General features: G+C 36.0%; 1 protein-coding gene across 1 annotated transcript; it reads left to right on the forward strand.

The window, feature by feature from the left end:
• The first annotated feature begins 16,941 nt into the window (after positions 1–16,941).
• Positions 16,942–19,675, forward strand: LOC126629416 (tubulin beta-1 chain-like). Its single transcript, XM_050299455.1, has 3 exons — positions 16,942–17,456; positions 17,617–17,886; positions 18,697–19,675. The coding sequence occupies exons 1-3, from the start codon at positions 17,063–17,065 to the stop codon at positions 19,374–19,376; spliced, it is 1,344 nt and encodes a 447-aa protein (XP_050155412.1). The 5' UTR covers positions 16,942–17,062; the 3' UTR covers positions 19,377–19,675.
• The last annotated feature ends 828 nt before the right edge of the window (positions 19,676–20,503 follow it).

Here is a 20,503-nt window from a genome sequence, read left to right on the forward strand (position 1 = left end):
CTATTGGTTTCAGAAAATAAAAAGGATAAGATGGTTAATAACAAAAGATGAAAATTCTGTAGTAACTCTAATAAATTTATTAATTTGGGTTCAATGGGGAAGAGAGGCCCCTTCACCGAAGCCTATAACTGTTTGTTGGGCTTAAACATCATGACCATTTTGTCTTCAAAGCTAGGATATCAGCAGATTCGATCTTAAACTCCAAAGATTTGAATTGTTATGGTTATGTATGTGCGTTATAGTGAATTGCTCTATTTCTTGGTGATGACGATTCAATATGTGTCGTGGCGTCAATGCATTCCAGATATGGGTTGAAAAAATGACAACGACATGATAGGTGCTTGGTATTCATTTTAAGGATTTCAGGATGTATAATGTTAAAGTCAAAAACTTACAGTTATAGTGACTTACTTGTTAAAACCATGTTAGTTGTTTACATGTAACATGCTGAAAGAATTTTCATATCTCTTTGTCTTGTCACTCCAAAAATTAATTTGATGCATGTTCGGAACATTTGACATCACGGTTTAATACATATATTATTCTCCCAACATGAGATTTTTTTTTTTTGTTTTTGCAAGGACAATCAACCATAACTCACCCATGGTTTTTTTTTTTTTTTTTTTTTTTTGCAATATCACTTACTGCCCTTAACGGAACCTAATTTACCTATTATTAAGGCAAAGAGTAAACTGCCAATTCTCCTGAATTTTCACTTAACTTTCGATTTTCCTCCTAATTTTTTTAATTAGAAAATTAAGGACTTAAACCAACTGTTTGGCTGATTTGGCTGATTTCCCTCCTACCGTTAGTTATCCATAGATTCCATTCAAAAACGTTAACTCTTATCATGTGCACACCACGTGACACTCATTTGTGGACAAAAGTATCACTTCACTAGACCTTCAGACACAAAAGTTATAGAATCACACAAATTTGCACAGATTCACATTTTAGAAATCTAGGGTTTTCAATTATTTTAAAGACTGAAGCGACTGAACTACCCTCACATGTTAACATGCTCCCATTTAACAAAAATTTAGATGAAATGAATGAAAAACTAAGAGCAAGAGAAATCGGTCAAAAAAATTAGTTTGAGTACTTAATTGTCCAATTAAAAAGTTTAGGAGGGAAATCGAAAGTTAAGTAAAGTTCATGGGAGAAATTGATAGTGTACTTTAAAAGCAAATGAAACTACTAGCAATACATATACATTCACCTCCAACATCATATAAGTTCAAGGAAATCATCTTTTGGTTGTTCTCTAATTTATTTTTAAAAGTACATATACAAAAGGCAAACACAGGTACACCAGTCGAAATTTCAAATTAATACCTTCATATTGTCGAATGAAATTTGCAACCCTAGCAAATGGACTACAAATCCTTATGGTTAGATTTTCATGCACTGAAGGAGCATTGAAACTGGGCACAAATTCCTCATATTTAGTTATGTCACACTTGAAGAAGGCGAAATGATGAATATTCCGGTCAAGGCATCATTCAACACATTTGGATAATGGCAATCCAACTAACATAAATGCTAGCAACACTACCACCTCACAGCAGCAGCAACCACCCTTGGAATAACGCGGGTGCCCGGCACAAATCTCTCTCTCAAAATTGCAGCTTCAGAGCAAGTCCACCGGAGTGGACATTGCCCAGCACTCAGTCCAAAAAGCAGACAAGCACCCTGTCCATTACCTCCAGCCCGCGCAACAACTTGGGACCCAGCCCATGCTGGTCTCTGGGCCAGCTCAAAACCGACTGACCAAGAAGCCGGGCAAGTGGCCTGGCGCATGCATGTCACGGGGCCCGTGTGCAGACGCACTCAGACCACAACCCGAGTAGGAGACGTGGCTCCCTTTTAGCCGTTGGATTTCCAACGGCTATTTTTTTTAGACCGCTGGATTTCCAACGGCTATTTTTTGTAGACCGCTGGATTTCCAACGGTAAACAAAAATTTAATTTGACTTTTAAAATGGACCGTTCGATCACAGATCAACGGTCCACGTTTGTTTCACAAAAAATAAAATAAAAAATAAAAAAAAAGGCCCAACGGTCAGAAATATGACCGTTGGCCACATGGCAACTCCTTGGCTCTTGGATTTGAATATTTTTTAAATCGAACGGTCCAGATTAATTAACTATATTAAATTTTATTAAAAATTATAAAAAAATATAGAAAAATTATTAAAAAATACAGAAAATTTTTAAAAATGTTATTTTTTTTCTATAAATAATAAAGTTTGTGGTTGAAAAATAAAGTGTATTTGATGAGTTTATGTAATTTCATTTTAGTGTGTTTTTTTTATAGTTTATTTGATGAGTTTATGTAATTTTATTTTAGTGTGTTTTTTTTTAAGTTTATTTGATGAGTATGTAATTTTATTTTAGTGTGTTTTTTTTTTAAGTTTATTTGAAATTTTATCTGAAATTGGTTAAAAATCTTATCCGAAATCAACTTAAAAAAAAACACACCAAATAAATGCGTTGGGTGCCAACGCATTTTTTTAGGGGTGGAGATGCCTTGGCCTATTATTGTTCACTCCAGTCTATTACTGTTCACTTGAGTGGATAAATACGCTCGGTGCTGGCGCAAAATCCTTAGGGGTGGACTTGCTCTTAGTCAGTCAGACCTTCAGTCGTCGGTGTGAGAATCTCTAAGGCTGGGGCGTAATTGGGTGTGAGAATCTTGACTTTATTTGGGTCCAATTTTGGTTGATAGTTCATAGTTGGCCCTTGTATGCAAGTGAATGATGGAAAGTGACCAGGCAGAAAACGAGACATGTAGGAAAAAACCGTTTACAAAACCCTAAAGTTGGAGAAATTTTTATAGAAAACTTCATTTTAATCCCTAAATGAGATTAACTTTTCAAAAATACCGTATTGAAGATTAAAAACTAAAAATAGTCCTTTGACTCATGTCCACGTCAGATTATATAGTCCATGTCATATTTAATTATTTTTTTACAAATTTCTTATAATTTTAGTTTACCTATATTGCCCTTAGGTATAGATAAATGCCTAAATGACAATACCAAATGGAGGGGACTTAATTGGTCGTACCGAATGAAGGGGACCTAACTGGTCATACCGAATGGAGAAGACCTAAACATACACAACGTAACTAACTGCCCATTCCAAACCTAAAGGACCGTAAAAAAATTACAAAAATATATGATGGCATTGCACAGCCAGCAAAATCTTTAGGCCATGTCCTCATTCCCTTCCCAATTAAGATGCACAATACACTATTTTTCAATGAGCTTTCATACCTCTGCTTCACATCCTATTCTACTTGCCATTTTGCAATGTTTTCAATCTCATTTATCCTTTACGCTGTCTCAAATGCTTTCATTTTTTTAATAGTCCTACACTCAATAAATTAAAAATGAGTCAAAGTATAAACGAAAGGAACTGATTTGTATGTAGAGAAAAGTACCGTAACAGAAACCATTTAGTGTACCAAACTGACCGTACCTAATGGAGAGGACCTAACTGACCGTACCTAATGAAGGGAACCTAATTGACCGTACCGAATGAAACAAGCACCAACATATACAAAATCTCCACAAAAGGTCTTTCAACAAACACATGGTGTGCATTGTAAAAATCAATTCTTGCTAAAACAATGAAACTTATCGGACCAAAACATGCACACCATACGAAACAAGCTATACAAGTATCACCCCGTGTATGTTGATTATGACAGCTAAACACATATTCCACACCATATAGCTTATGATTATGACAAAAGAACAACATGTTTGTGAGAGGAGATAGCATGTTTGAAAATTTGAAAATTTTCATTGATTACAGCTTCAATACCGGATGAAACGCGCTCTCTCTCTAAATCTCTCTCTAATGTTGACTGTTACGAATCTAAGAGCAAAAATGTTGACGTTACAGTACTAACATTTAAGTGGCAGGCATGTAAATAGTGGTAAAAAATTGTGGTATTTGTATAGATGACATGTCATGGTGCATTGAAATAAATGATTATTTTTAAATACTGAAAACCTCTTACGTTTTATTCTAAAAAATTATCTTTGATAAGGACTAATCTCTAAGACCATCTCCAACCCTTGGGCTAAAAGCCAAATTTTTTAGCCCGGAAAATTTAGTTTTTAGCCCAGAAACATCTTTTCTGCTCCAACCCTTCTACCCTAAAATTTTAGCCCGGAATTATTAAAGAATGAAATTAGCCTAAATTTTTTTCTTAAATCAATTTTTTTTAAAAAAATAAATATGTAGATTATTGTAAATTAATTTTATGAACATTTTAATCTAAAAAAATTTAAATTCCGATAAACATTTCACATTTAGCCCGGGGGGAAAGCTGGGGGGGTATTTGGCCTAGAAATAGCATTTGGCATTTAGCCTAAAATTTTAGCATAGGTTGGAGAGTGTTTGGAGGAGTAATTTGGGGGGTAATTTAGCTTTTAGCCGAGGGTTGGAGATGGTTTAAGAGCCCCAAATTTTTAAAGATGACGGGAGGTGTTCCCTTCCAATTCAATAATGTCATCTGCTCCACTAAAGCCAAATAGTTTTATCATTTATAGAATAATCAATGAATGAATTTTTTATTTAAAAAAATAAACCTCATTCCCGAGGCCCTTCCCCAACCTTCTAATCATTCCCCTCCAATTCCTCTCAGCCCCCCAACATCCACCATCGCCGCCCGGTATTTTCTTGCAGCTGCCGGAGAACCGACGGCTTCTGCTTGGCAAAGATGAGAATCTGGAATTTCGTTGTGGGTGGCTGTATGCGGCATCAAGAGCCAAGTAATAAAAATTCAAACAAAAACTTCTCCGAATAGATGGAGAAGATGAAGATCCAGAAAATGCAGGGAAACAAAAACAAAGCATTAAAATTTCATCCCCTGCCTTGTTGTTTTTTTTTCTTGCTCTCAGTTTCCCAGGAAACAAAAATAAAGTTTTCTACCTTTTCTGGTGTTTGAATTTTTGAAAAACTGATGGAGGGGAAGAACATAAGCATCGGAGTTCGAACTGGTAACAAAAAACTCGAAAGATTGGTGGGTTTTGACAGAGAGGGCCGTTTCTTTCAATGCTGAAAAAAAAATTTAACAGTCGATGGAAATTTGAGTAATTATTTTCCTCATTCTTCTTGGAAGTTGGAACATGTATTCCTATTTCCTTATTTCCTTTAGGAAATAGGAACATAACATGTAATTGAGTATACGGTACACCTATAAATAAAGGGTTTAGCCTATTTTCTAAGGCACATCTATTCAACCTTCGATTGGTCTTCTGATAAAGCATCAATCTTCTCTATCTCAAGTCTCAAACCAGAAAACCAGAAAACATCAATCTTTTCAATTCTTCTGCAAAAAAATACACCTCTTCCACTTTTGACATCATGCAATCAGGTATATGCTTTTTATGTTGTTCTTACGTTTTTTTTTTTACATAAATTATCGAATTGTACACTGGTTATATACACAAAGGCTAAAAAGCTCAATCATTTCCTAGTTTCTTGTTATACCATTCCACAAAAAACTATCATCGTCAACTGATCTCTGATGTTTTTTCTTTTTTGCTTGTCAGATTGGGTGAACTTGCCAACATATGTTTTGTCTTTGATTTACGACAGGTTGTCTGTTACATCAGATTGCGTACAATTCATGGCCGTTTGCAGATCATGGCGTTGTATGAAAAAGGATAGAAAATATAAACTTGCTAGGTTGACAACTCCAATGGTCTTGGTTTCTGAGAGGAAAGAAAATACATGGAATGCATATGATTTCGTGAACATGTATAATCACAGCATAAGTGCAACACACAACAAAGCAACACACTTAAAAACTGCAGTTTAAATATATATATATGGAGTAAATATCTAAGATACCCGTGGAGTTACATATTGTTATGTCGATCATGAGCTTTAGCAAGCTTTATAGCATTTCATAAATAACTTAGAGCCTCTGGATTCCACAACTTTACGAGCCATGCTTGCCTCGCCGAGTGACCACAAGTGCTGGGGAATTATTACTTGTACCTAGAATAAGAGGTTCCTACACACTTGAGTCTCTACGACCTGGCGGATCTACGCTTCAGAAGTACCTACGCCCTCCTCCTCCTTTGACCTCCTCTTCTTCTTCAGCTCGTTCTTGGTTGGAGTCCTTACATGCGTAGCAACACACTCGTGTGTGTGGTGCTTGGAGTACACTGGGTAAGCACACACCGGTTTCTTAGAGCAAACGCAATGTGTTGCAAGGTGTTTGTCATGAACATGGATCCTCAAGCCTTCAATTGTTAAGAAGATCTTGCTTTGATTGGTACAGCCATGGCAATGAAGTACTGTTTGAGACATTTTGGACGTATAAAATGTAGGGTTTTGGGAGAGAGAAACTAGAACAAAGGAGTTTCTTTTAGGGTAAAGAAAACGGATCGAGGGACTTAGAGTACATGGAGAGATGAGGTATATTTTTATATGGCAAGGATAATTGGAAAAGGTGTAAAATAAAAATAAAAAATCCAAAATGGAATGAAAAACGACTTTTGTGATAAATAAAGTATCAGAGTGCAGTCCCATAATTAAGTATTTATATGTCCAACCTACCATATAAATATTATGGCTCGAGTATTTCCGGTCTTCAAATGACTGAATTATCATGACGTAACCATCGGCTAAATTTTTTTTTTTAAACTACGATACATACATTACTAGCTGAGCTCATTGACAATGCCAATAGTTAATTTCGAACAAGTGATTTTAGGAAGATCGTTACCCTTAAAATAACATTTACTTTCTGTAAATTATAATTAAGTGTGAAAGTTCAATGTTGTTCTCATCCATTTTAATTTATTTTTTTATAAATTATTCTTATTATTAAGAGGGGGAGAGAGGAGTTGAAACTATTGCAATAATTTAGGAAAAATGGGAGTTTCGAACTCGAGACGTATGAGTGAAAAACTAACACTCTATCTATTAAGATATTAGACCACCTGCAATTTATTTGTTCTCTTCCAATTTATTAACTCTCTATTTACACACAACCAATGCAACGACCTACCCACAAAGCATGCATATAATCATAACCTTGGGTTCTTTGCTCTTAAGTCTAAGAAGTAGACATCTCTTGAAAGTGAAATGAATGTCGCTTTCGATTTTTGTAATCCACCAAAATACCCTTTAATTATTTTTTGTGATATCCTAAACTTGTAAATGAAAAATTTTATATACGACTTTTATAAGTGACTAAATTAATTTTAATTCACTACAATAATTCCATTACATAACTTAACCTAAATAAACTAAAAAGAAAATCTTCAAATGAGAAAATCCACCTAAATTATGGATGCAGTAATACATTGTGTCCTCCAGCTCTGCAGCAAGCAAGAACAGAAGAAAGAGTGAATTCATTAACCTGCAGTAATTAAAAGATCAGCACCCAAAGCATCATTACTTGCTAAGGCTATTGCCACTTTGCCAGAACAGTAGTTTGTGTGAGGTTGGTCCCCTTCAAGATTTGCTGCAGAAATTATTTATTTTTTATCTGCTATATTATTATTACTTGTACCAGTCTTTTTCTCTAAACAGCTGGATCACTCCTATATTATCATCCGTGGGTGGAGTGTGTTGGTGTTTAAAACATCCGCAAGGAATAAACGATAAAAAACAACCCGGCTTTTGCCTCGTTCCTCTTTTATGGAGATATTTTTCAAGTACGCAAAATACAGGATGGTACAACACACATTATTATATAAGTGAAGGAACACTTGAAAAATAAAACTTCCTTCAACTTATGTTACAGACTTCAAGTTTGTTCGATGTGTTTATTCTTTAAGTACTTTGTGACATGTTCACTTAGTTTGGTCCTTCAGTTCAACTACAATCAGTGTCATTCTTGAATTTAAGTGAGTACATTAGGCTGAAGAGAATAATATCAACTGAAATTGAAAGTATAATCATGCATATTGTAACAATATGCTCTGTAAATTTATATATAATAGAAATAAGGTATGAGGTTTTATAGACACATTAGGTATGTATCACCAGAGGTTTGCTATCATGATCCAAGAAGCACTTTCTCCCAAACCAATCGTTCGAAATAGTATCTCTTGCTAGTTAAAATCCGATATGCCTATTGCAAGTACAAGCTGAGCAAAAATTCCATGGTGCTTCAAGCATTTTATATTTTGTGCATTTTAATCCTCGAAGCATAATTTATGTATTTTTTATCAAAGATTTAACGGTTATTATACACCGAAACAGCGGTGAAAATCCCCAAGTTGAGCCATATACTTTGTTGTGAGGTAGGTCCCTCCTCCAAATTTGCTGCACCAATATGAATCATTATATTAGGTCCAAGTCTCGTTCTTTGACAGTACCAAGTATCTCTGAACGTCTTGAACTCGTCCTGAGTGATTCAAACTTTCGCAAGGAATAAACCATAAAAAACAATGTGGCTTTTGCCTTCTTACACAAGAAAGCCTCCAAAAGTAAAGTCAGTGGCCCACTTGTAGAAAATTACAACCATTCTACTAGTAATAATATTTTTTTTTTGAGACAAAAAATCTTCTAATAAGAATAATATTATGTGATAATCTATTACCAGTAACATTTTTTTAATAAAATATCTTATTTTCGACTCTTGTAGATGACACGAGTTTAATTCTAATTTATAACGAAGCACTCAGTTTGCAACTTAATCAAATTTATCACTACGTGCAATATATTATTGTATCAAACAGTGACGGTTAGAATCCACCTAGCTAGACTATGGACTCGGTAATTAAAATTATATCGTTTCAAGTGTGATTTTTATGCACTTTCATAAATTACTCTCACATATGTCACGTTGCTAATTTGATTTTAATATTAAACAACTAAACAAACATTAATCATAAATTAAGGTGGATATTTCAATGTGCAATATGGAGAAAATTAAAACTAAAGAGGGTGTAAAATGGAGTTAGTTCATTCGTTTAACTAAAAATCAACGGATTTTATTGTAACGAGTTATTGACTTGGGCACGGGGCCTCATACTCTCATTGCTTCGTTGGTTTTGTGGCAACAAATGTGCTTATCATATATGTCCGATAGTGTATAATGTTTTTGTTTTTCTTCACAATTCACGAATTGATATTTTGGGTGCACTAATCATTACAAACAGGGTAAAGCTTGTTTTGGTTAAGCACCTCAAGCATACATAAAAAAAATCATTAATTAGGTTAAGCATTAATTAAAAATTTATTAATTAGGTTAAGTTTTTTGTTTTTCTTTTAGGGCATCGTTAAGTGAAATGAGCATTTCATTAAGGGTCCATATATCACGTGTAATCTTCATTTGTGATAAATAAAATTTCAGAGTGCAGTCCTCATAATTAAGTGTTGCTATGTACAAGTAAAGTAAAGCCTAGTAGAAATTAAAACTAATGTCACCAAGTACCACATGTATATGCCTATTGGAGTCGGTCTTCAAAAAAGTGAACAATCGTGGCTTAGCCGATCTTTCTTCTTTTATAATTTTTTATGAATACCATATAGACATCACTAGCTGAGCTCGTTGACAATGAGATTAGTTGATTTTCCAACAAACAAGTGATTTTATGAAGATTATTGTTACCCTTGAAATAAACATAAATTTTCTACAAATTGTTGAAACTATTACAATAATTTAAGAGAAATAAGAGTTTTGAACACAAAACGAGATACATGGGTAAAAACCTAACACTCATATCCACCAAAATATTATACCAAATGTAATTTATTTGTTCTCATCCAATTTAATTGTTCTCTATTTACACACACCCAATGCAACCACCCACCCACAAACAAACCATGCATACAAGACAATCATAACCTTGGGTTCTTTGCTCTTAAGTCTAGAAGGTAGACATCTCTCGGAAGTGAAACGAATGTCCCTTCCGATTCTTATAATCGACCAAATACCCTTTTAAGTATTTTTAGTGGTATTCATAAACTAGTAAATGAGAAACTTTATATACAACTTTATAAATCGCGAGATCAATTATAATTCACTATTGCTCTTTCATTACATAACATAACCTAAACCGCTCCACGCTTAAATGTAATATGTTGTTATATCAAGTTTAAAAGAAAATCTTCAAATGATAAAATCCAACTGGATTATGGATTCCAGCTGCAGCAAACAAGAAAGAAGAAAGAGTGAATTCATTAACCTGCAGCTGCAGTAATTAAAATATCATCACCCAAAGCAATGAAAGCACCATCACTTGCCATGGCTATTGCCATTTGCCAGAACTACTGGTACTTTGTTGTGAGGTTGGTCCCCGTCAAGATTTGCTGCACCAATCATTTACTTTTGATCTGCTATATTATTACTATTTGTGCCTGTCTTTTTCTCTAAGCAGCTCGAACTCTCCTATAGTATCATCCTTGGATGGAGTGTGTAGGTGTTTAAAACATCTGAAAGGAATACACAATAAAAACCAACATGGCTTTTGCCTCCTTACACAAGATAGTCTCCTAAAGGAAAGTCAGTGGCTCCACTTGTAGAAAATTACAACCAATCGACTAGTAAGAGTTCGATTCTTATTTATAATGACTCGCCGGTTGTGAAACTTAATCAAAATTACCATCCCTTAGCGTTGTATGTTACTGTATCAAACAATGATGCATAAAATTTGCCTAGCTAGATTATGGGTGCGGCAATTAAAATTCTAATAGTGCAAGTAAGGATGTGCAAAATAACCTGGGGTATGAATAACCGCGGTTACCCGTCCATTTGAAACTCATAGTTACGGTTATAAGTAATTATTTAAAACAAATAAACAGTTATAGATATAACCATTTACTTGTGAAATTTAAATAAGTGATTATGATTTTTACCCACGGGTACCCATTTAACTGTTTATTCTAATATATGTAAATGAAAAAACACTAAAAACTCTAAATTGTTCGACCTCTCCCATACTTCTGCCGCTCATCTCTCTCTCTCATCTCCGCCTCGTTCTGACTTCCATCAACTACAAAACCCAGTTTTCCCTTTTTATTTTTATTCAAAATTCAATGATTTATATTTTGGATTAATTGGATTGGAGGTTTGGATTGGTCTGACATGTGATAAATAATTGAGGAAAGGAAGCAATTGTTTGTGGTGCCGCTGACTAATCTCCATGCGAGAGTCCTAGACTGCTTCCTAATTTATTTTCATGGACACTGAGTTGCTATTTTGATGTCTCAGTATTTGTTTTATTTTCTTTTTTTCTTATAATATTAATTGATTGCCAACCACATAAGTTTTGTAATGAGAACGACTTGCATGACATGAGCATACGGCAATCGTAATATGTTTCATCAATGATACAATAATATGTACAAGTTTTTTGAAGATTTAAAATATGAAAATACGGACATAGATGTTAAATATACTAATAACGGTGTTTAAAAATTATGACAAATTTCTATTTTAATTTTCAAGTTGTTAAAAAAACGTGATGGGTGAAAAAAGGGGTAAAATGAGTAAAAATTGGTAAACAAGTTTAAAATGGGTAAATGATTACGGTTAAATTGGTACACGATTTTGGGTATGCTTAACTGTCTATGCAATTATCCAAATGGTAAACAGTTATGCGGATAAGAGCTTAAACGGTTATTGGTAAATAACAGCGGTTACCCGTCTGCCATAACCATTGCCCATCCTGCAAGTGTGATTTTTATGCACTTTCATAAACGACTCTCACGTTATTCACGTTGCTAATTTAATTGGAGTATTAAACAACTAAACAAACATTAATCGTAAATTATGGCGGACATTTCAATGTGCAATATGGAGAAAATTAAAACTAAAGAGGGTGTAAAATGGAGTTAGTTCATTTGTTTAACTAAAAATCAACGGATTTCATTGTAACGAGTTATTGAATTGGGCACCGGGCCTCATATTCTCATTGCTTCGTTGGTTTTGTGGCAACAAATGTGCATATCATGTATAATGTTTTTGTTTTTCTTCACAATTCACGAATTGATATTTTGGGTACACTAGTCATTACAAACAGGGTAAAGCTTGTTTTGGTTAAGCACCTCAAGCATACATAAAAAAAATCATTAATTAGGTTAAGCATTAATTAAAAAATTATTAATTAGGTTAAGTTTTTTGTTTTTCTTTTAGGGCATCGTTAAGAGAAATGAGCATTTCATTAATGGTCCATATATCACGTGTAATCTTCATTTGTGATAAGTAAAATTTCAGAGTGCAGTCCACATAATTAAGTGTTGCTATGTACAAGTAAAGTAAAGCCTAGTAGAAATTAAAACTAATGTCACCAAGTACCACATGTATATGCCTATTGGAGTCGGTCTTCAAAAAAGTGAACAATCGTGGCTTAGCCGATCTTTCTTCTTTTATAATTTTTTATGAATACCATATAGACATCACTAGCTGAGCTCGTTGACAATGAGATTAGTTGATTTTCCAACAAACAAGTGATTTTATGAAGATTATTGTTACCCTTGAAATAAACATAAATTTTCTACAAATTGTTGAAACTATTACAATAATTTAAGAGAAATAAGAGTTTTGAACACAAAACGAGATACATGGGTAAAAACCTAACACTCATATCCACCAAAATATTATACCAAATGTAATTTATTTGTTCTCATCCAATTTAATTGTTCTCTATTTACACACACCCAATGCAACCACCCACCCACAAACAAACCATGCATACAAGACAATCATAACCTTGGGTTCTTTGCTCTTAAGTCTAGAAGGTAGACATCTCTCGGAAGTGAAACGAATGTCCCTTCCGATTCTTATAATCGACCAAATACCCTTTTAAGTATTTTTAGTGGTATTCATAAACTAGTAAATGAGAAACTTTATATACAACTTTATAAATCGCGAGATCAATTATAATTCACTATTGCTCTTTCATTACATAACATAACCTAAACCGCTCCACGCTTAAATGTAATATGTTGTTATATCAAGTTTAAAAGAAAATCTTCAAATGATAAAATCCAACTGGATTATGGATTCCAGCTGCAGCAAACAAGAAAGAAGAAAGAGTGAATTCATTAACCTGCAGCTGCAGTAATTAAAATATCATCACCCAAAGCAATGAAAGCACCATCACTTGCCATGGCTATTGCCATTTGCCAGAACTACTGGTACTTTGTTGTGAGGTTGGTCCCCGTCAAGATTTGCTGCACCAATCATTTACTTTTGATCTGCTATATTATTACTATTTGTGCCTGTCTTTTTCTCTAAGCAGCTCGAACTCTCCTATAGTATCATCCTTGGATGGAGTGTGTAGGTGTTTAAAACATCTGAAAGGAATACACAATAAAAACCAACATGGCTTTTGCCTCCTTACACAAGATAGTCTCCTAAAGGAAAGTCAGTGGCTCCACTTGTAGAAAATTACAACCAATCGACTAGTAAGAGTTCGATTCTTATTTATAATGACTCGCCGGTTGTGAAACTTAATAAAAAATACCATCCCTTGGTGTAGTATGTTACTGTATCAAATAATGATGCATAAAATTCGCTTAGCTAGACTATGGATGCGGTAATTAAAATTCTAATGGTTCAAGTAGGGATGGGCAAAATATCCGCGGGTATGAGTAACCGCGATTACCCGTCCATTTGAAACTCATGGTTATGGTTATGAGTAACTATTTAAAACAAATAAACAGTTATGGATATAACCATTTACCTGTGAAATTTAAATGAGTGATTATGATTATTACCCGCGGGTACCTATTTAACCGTTTATTTTAATATATGTAAATGAAAAAAAACTAAAAACTCTAAATTGTTCGACCTCTCCCATACTTCTGCCGCTCATCTCTCTCTCTCATCTCCACCTCGTTCTGACTTCCATCAACTACAAAACCTAGTTTTCTCTTTTTATTTTTATTCAAAATTCAATGATTTATATTTTGGATTAATTGGATTGGAGGTTTGGATTGGTTTGACATGTGATAAATAATTGAGGAAAGAGCAATTGTTTGTGGTGCCGCTGACTAATCTCCATGCGAGAGTCCTAGACTGCTTCCTAATTTATTTTCATGGACACTGAGTTGCTATTTTGATGTGTTAGTATTTGTTTTATTTTCTCTTTTTCTTATAATATTAATTGATTGATAACCATACAAGTTTTGTAATAAGAACGACTTGTATAACGTGAGCATACAGCAATCGTAATATGTTTCATCAATGGTACAATAATATGTATAAGTTTTTTGAAGACTTAAAATATGAAAATATGGAAATACATGTTAAATATACCACTAACGGTGTTTAAAAATTATGACAAATTTCATTTTAATTTTTAAGTTGTTAAAAAATTGTGATGGGTGAAAAAAAGGGGTAAAATGAGTAAAAATTGGTAAACAAGTTCAAAACAGGTTAATGGTTACGGTTAAATGGGTACGCGATTTTGGGTATGGTTAACTGTCTATGCAATTACTCAACGAGTAAACGGTTATGCGAGTAAGAGCTTAAACGGTTATTGGTAAATAACAGCGGTTACCCGTCTGCCATAACCATTGTCTATCCCTGCAGGTGTGATTTTTATGCACTTTCATAAACGACTCTCACGTTATTCACGTTGCTAATTTAATTGGAGTATTAAACAACTAAACAAACATTAATCGTAAATTAAGGCGGACATTTCAATGTGCAATATGGAGAAAACAAAAACTAAAGAGGGTGTAAAATGGGGGTAATTCATTCGATTAACTAAAAGTCAACGGAATTCATCATAATTAGTTATTGACTTCAGCTCCGGGCCTCATGGTCTCATTGCCTCATGGGCTTTGCGGCGTTCGTATTGGCCCGATAGGAATGATCACTAAATGGGCCGAGCATTAGAACTTCAGAATATTTCTATTGGGCTTATGGTCCAATACAGTTTCAGCCTTTGGTCAATCTCAAGTAAAAAGACCATCCTATCCTATTGATTAACTTATGGGGTCAAGAACATGAATGTTGGGTTTGCTTGGAATGTCCGCAAACTAAAGCGTAAGGGTGTCGCAAACTGAATCCTTGTCGGAGTCATAACCTTTCTGCTCTTTGCCACTGACCTCCTGCAAAGCCAATGAGCCCTCTCTAAAACCGGCGAATACCTTTATGAAACGATAGTGTCATTTTGGCAGTTTTATATGATCACAAATTAATTTTATATTGCTAGAGTTGAAAAGTTAAAACGCGTGATAAATGTAGGACTCGCTCTGCGATGATTGTGGCATTCTCATTGTTGATCAACTTCTCTTTAGTAGTCAATTACTTTTTTGGTATCTCAAATCAGTCTCACAATGCGATGTGATAAAGTTAAAACGGATGACAAGACATAATTGAATTTTGAATATCGTTATAAATTTTTGTCCTCAAATTATAAAGAATAATTTGTGTGTAACGAGTTTTACAACCTCATCTCTCTACATTTTTCATCATGTAAACATACATATGCCTCAAATTATAAAGAATAACTTGCATATAACGAGTTTTACAACTTCATCTCTTGGCGTCTTTCGTCACGTATAACACATGAAGATGAAACATGCGACAAGTAAGTTGGTTTGATGGGTGGCCATATCTTATTAGTAGCTTTACCTATAAAATTAGAAATGATGGAGTTTCTTAGCTTTGGCACGAAGGGTTGAGTGATGGGTACACTCGATCTCGCTATGATTACGATGATGACGACTTTGCTTCTTCTCTTTTGGGCCACTTTTCACTAATCTAAGATTGAGTGTAATGTGCATTTGGTACAGGCCATCATTATTTTTGTCTCCAACAAAGTATCTCACTTCACTTGTGGCCCAAAGATATATTAAGGAAAAAGCTTTGGTATGTGACATCTAAACCATATAATTTCCCAAAGTTGTTGAAGTGTTGATAAACAAACATAGACCACACTTCATGTAATCGATTTTATATCTAATAGATGATGTGAGAGTCCGAATCACGACTCCTATAGTTATCGACGATTTGTTTTAAATTTTTTTAAATACCTGTTGTTATTTATTATTAATGAGAAGAGATATTTGAACTTAAGACCTAGTACAAATTTAGAATGAGAAATACGATTAGACTTTCTTAGAGTTAACACCTTATAAAGAAGAGAACACAATTTCTTGTGACCAGATAACCGTATAAGTGTAGTGGACACTAAGAGTGAGATATAAAAGAAACGAGTATGAAACCATAATATGAAGAAAAAAATAATATGTCTTGTACGTGTGACCCGATAACCACATAATATAATCGTTCAATCTAAAACAACTAAGACTTGATCCTATAAAAACAAACACATGCTTTGTGATGTATCCAAAGTTTTGAGAAAAAAGAGAAAAACACTTACTTAAAAAGCACCATCTCCAAAATTAAGAACATAAACACACACTAAATTTTCTTAAAACTAAAAACTAGAGGTTTCAAGTTCGAAATCCGATGCTGATGTGAAAGCCGAGCTTATGGTTAAAAAGAAGTTGAAATGTCTCTATAAGTCATCTTGATCTCCAAAAAATGCCACTCACATGACCCTCGTATAGTCTATTCCAGTCACATGTCCCGGTGCGAGACTCATGTGCGACTCCGCAAGACTTTCTCTGTGCACTCATCCAAACCAATCCAACATCCCATTTACCCCACAATACCGCTGGCGCGTAACCGTCATCCACCTCAGCGCGTAGAACACAATATCTGCAGTCGTTTCTCAAGCGTTAAGCACAGCATCCCTGCAACCACACCAATCCCTCCGAATCCCCTACCATCCAAACCGCCAATCAAAATTGACTCCCAAATATCCAACCATATCAACGGCTTACATAAAATACGTCCCTAGCAGGAATGCAAGAGGGTCGCAGGATTCTGCCTCCCGAAATTACAGTTCGCTTTTCAAAATTTAAATTCCCACTCAAACCAAACGGCGCCGTCAAACTCGTCCGTCATCCCAGCCCGCTATAAATCCCCAGACGACAGTCCCTCACTCCCCCAAACCCTTCGTCTTCTTCCCTGACCATTTCTCTCTCCGAGAACATTCTTCTCTCTCTCTCCCTCTGTCTCTGCAGTCGCTCTCTCTCCTCCACCGCTCTCCAAAATGCGTGAGATTCTCCACATCCAGGGAGGCCAGTGCGGGAACCAGATCGGCGCCAAGTTCTGGGAGGTCGTCTGCGCCGAACACGGTATCGACTCCACCGGCCGATACCAGGGCGACAACGAGCTCCAGCTCGAGCGCGTCAATGTCTACTACAACGAGGCCAGTTGCGGGAGGTTTGTCCCACGCGCCGTCCTCATGGATCTCGAGCCGGGAACCATGGACAGCGTCAGATCTGGGCCATACGGCCAGATTTTCCGCCCAGATAACTTCGTTTTCGGCCAGTCCGGCGCCGGAAACAACTGGGCCAAGGGCCACTACACCGAAGGCGCCGAGTTGATCGACTCCGTTCTCGACGTCGTCAGGAAGGAGGCCGAGAACTGCGATTGCTTGCAAGGTATAATTCGAGTTCGATTTTAGTTGCTAGATCATTTGATCAGTGTACATTTTCCAAAATTTCGAGTTTTTGGATACAAGATTTTGGTTATACTCTGTTTGGATACAATTTCTGCGTTATAGTGTCCGAATTGTGGGGTTTATGACTTGTTTGGCAACAGGATTTCAGGTTTGTCACTCTTTGGGAGGCGGGACTGGGTCCGGAATGGGAACTCTTCTCATTTCCAAGATCCGAGAGGAGTATCCGGACCGAATGATGCTCACATTCTCCGTGTTTCCGTCGCCAAAGGTGTCTGACACCGTCGTTGAGCCATACAATGCAACTCTCTCTGTTCACCAGCTTGTTGAAAATGCAGATGAGTGTATGGTTTTGGACAACGAAGCTCTCTACGACATTTGCTTCCGGACACTGAAGCTCACTACTCCCAGCTGTGAGTTTTCTTCTGTTTGTATAATGTATCCTGTTGAATCGTAATTGAAATTTACCAAGTTGAATTTGAATATGTTTATGCTATACTATCTTGGATTCGGCATTAGTATGTGGGATTTGATATTGTGTTTTGGTATGCTTATGTCGAGTAAAAAGGAATTGAATTTTGACTTGGTTGAATAGTGATTATTACATTGGGTTTCGAGAGTGAATTGTTCATATTATCTTTGTTTGTATCCGTATCAAAAGTGCATAAGATTCAAATTGTATGCAGTAATAGTTATGCACATGGCGCAACCGAAAGGTTGCTCCTTTGTGACCAAAAGGTTACATGTTCGAGTCTTTGAGGCACTCTTTGCAAAGTAAGAGTAAGGCTGCGTAAGATAGATGTTCCCTGCGTAAGATAGACGTTTCCCCTGACCCTCGCAGACCAAAAAGCATTGTTGGCTAGGGGTTGCCCTTTTTTTTATATTGACAAGTTGTGGTTGAGTCCCCTTGCATTGGTAAGGTTCTCTTGCTGGTCCTTTTCTTTCGGGTCACCATTGTATAGGTTATGCAATTGGACTAATTGGTCCTGCTTATAAACACAGAAGCCTGTAGCCTTGTGCTTATAGGTGGAACACTAATTACTTGGCACCTGTGAAATTTTCCTTCACTTGTATTCCGTAACTTCTTAGGCACTGTTTCACTCTTTGATGCGCCATTTTTCAAATGCCTTTTGAAATTGTCGTTAAAATGGCTCTGTTGTTACATTTATATGCTAAATTGTGAAACATTACATAATCTAACTAATGATTCCTTCTTGGTTCAGTTGGCGACCTCAATCATCTTATTTCTGCTACCATGAGTGGCGTAACTTGCTGCCTTCGTTTCCCTGGTCAACTCAACTCAGATCTTCGCAAGCTTGCTGTTAATCTCATCCCATTCCCCCGACTGCACTTCTTCATGGTTGGGTTTGCTCCACTCACATCCCGCGGATCACAGCAGTACAGGGCCCTTACTGTTCCAGAGCTCACTCAACAGATGTGGGATGCAAAGAACATGATGTGCGCCGCTGATCCACGTCATGGACGGTATTTGACTGCTTCAGCCATGTTCCGTGGCAAGATGAGCACCAAGGAAGTTGACGAACAGATGATCAATGTGCAAAACAAGAACTCATCCTACTTTGTTGAGTGGATCCCAAACAATGTCAAGTCCACTGTTTGTGATATTCCACCAACCGGTCTGAAGATGGCCTCGACCTTCATTGGCAACTCCACCTCCATTCAGGAAATGTTCAGGAGGGTGAGTGAGCAGTTCACTGCTATGTTCCGAAGAAAGGCTTTCTTGCATTGGTACACCGGAGAGGGAATGGATGAGATGGAGTTCACTGAGGCAGAGAGCAACATGAATGACCTTGTTTCAGAGTACCAGCAGTACCAGGATGCTACAGCCGATGAGGAGGGGTACGACTATGAAGAAGAGGAGGAAGCTCAGGAGGAGGCTTGATCTTGGATCTCGATTCTCATCTGTTCTCTGTTTTGCTTCAGTTATGGTGTGGATTTAATTATGGTTTTGTTTTTTAATTCCTTATTTGGGGTTTGAATTGCTGGATTCTCGTCAGTTCTTCGGCCATTATTCACGTGTTTGGTTTTTTTTTCATTGTCCTTAGTTTTTAGATGGTAGCAGTTCAGTGGTCCGAAAATATGTTTATTGAATGTGTTAATCGAGTCTGTGATATGAGGTTGGTGTTATGTAAACATTGTGATGATTAAAAGTGCATTTTGTTTGATGGTGGGTTTATTTCATGGCCTCTGTCTCTTGTGTTTATCTTTGTTTTACATTTAAGGGCTTGAAATTTTCTTGATGACTCAGGTAACTCGTCACAAAACGACATAATGTAGCATGTTTGGGGTCAATTTGTCAATAAGTTGGGTTGTTATCGAGTCATTCGTTAAGAAACCGTTAACAAGTTGAATTGTTATCGGGTCATTCGTTAAAAATCTAATAAGATATCGTTTGTCAGATTTTGACATTAAGTATGATAATTTTTTGCATGACTCGTAATCCGACACAAAACGATACGACCTATTAACGGATCGGGTTATTATTAAGTCACTTGTTAAGGTAACAAGTTTAACACAATACAACCCATTAATATATAATACAAACACGACCTATTTATCAGGCCTTAATTAGTACCATCGTTTGCATTGTATTCATGAATTATTGAATTGATAGAAAGTACGAAAAACAAAAACAAAAAGATAGACAACATGTGAAATTCTGGAAAAGTGTTAATTTTTTGAATTGTTTGCATGTGCTCACTGAGGCAAGCAGGTGCTGTGGGATGAAAGAAAGGCTGCTGGATTCTTTCTAGATAGGGTTTTCAGATTACATACATTTTTCACAAAAATATGGGACTTTTTTTATACTTTGGTGTCAATAAAATTGTGTGTGTGATAGTCTGATCAAGTAGACTGTTCAAACTTCAAACCACACACAAACGGTCTAGCATTTACATTATGGTACGTACCTACGCGGAGGTCAACCGACTTCGTCCAACGTTTTGACACAAAAAAAAATTCTTATTGGCCTGGCACCACGTGATTTCACTCAGTGCGAGCGTTGCCATA

The sequence above is a fragment of the Malus sylvestris genome, chromosome 7 (assembly GCF_916048215.2).
Source record: "Malus sylvestris chromosome 7, drMalSylv7.2, whole genome shotgun sequence".
Lineage (NCBI taxonomy): Eukaryota > Viridiplantae > Streptophyta > Magnoliopsida > Rosales > Rosaceae > Malus > Malus sylvestris.

Excerpts from the sequence above, each read along its gene's own strand:
- LOC126629416 (XM_050299455.1), top strand. The coding sequence starts at position 17,063 with ATGCGTGAGATTCTCCACATCCAGGGAGGCCAGTGCGGGAACCAGATC. Across the intron at positions 17,457-17,616 it reads GAACTGCGATTGCTTGCAAG|GATTTCAGGTTTGTCACTCT; the intron begins GTATAATTCGAG and ends GTTTGGCAACAG. Across the intron at positions 17,887-18,696 it reads GAAGCTCACTACTCCCAGCT|TTGGCGACCTCAATCATCTT; the intron begins GTGAGTTTTCTT and ends TTCTTGGTTCAG.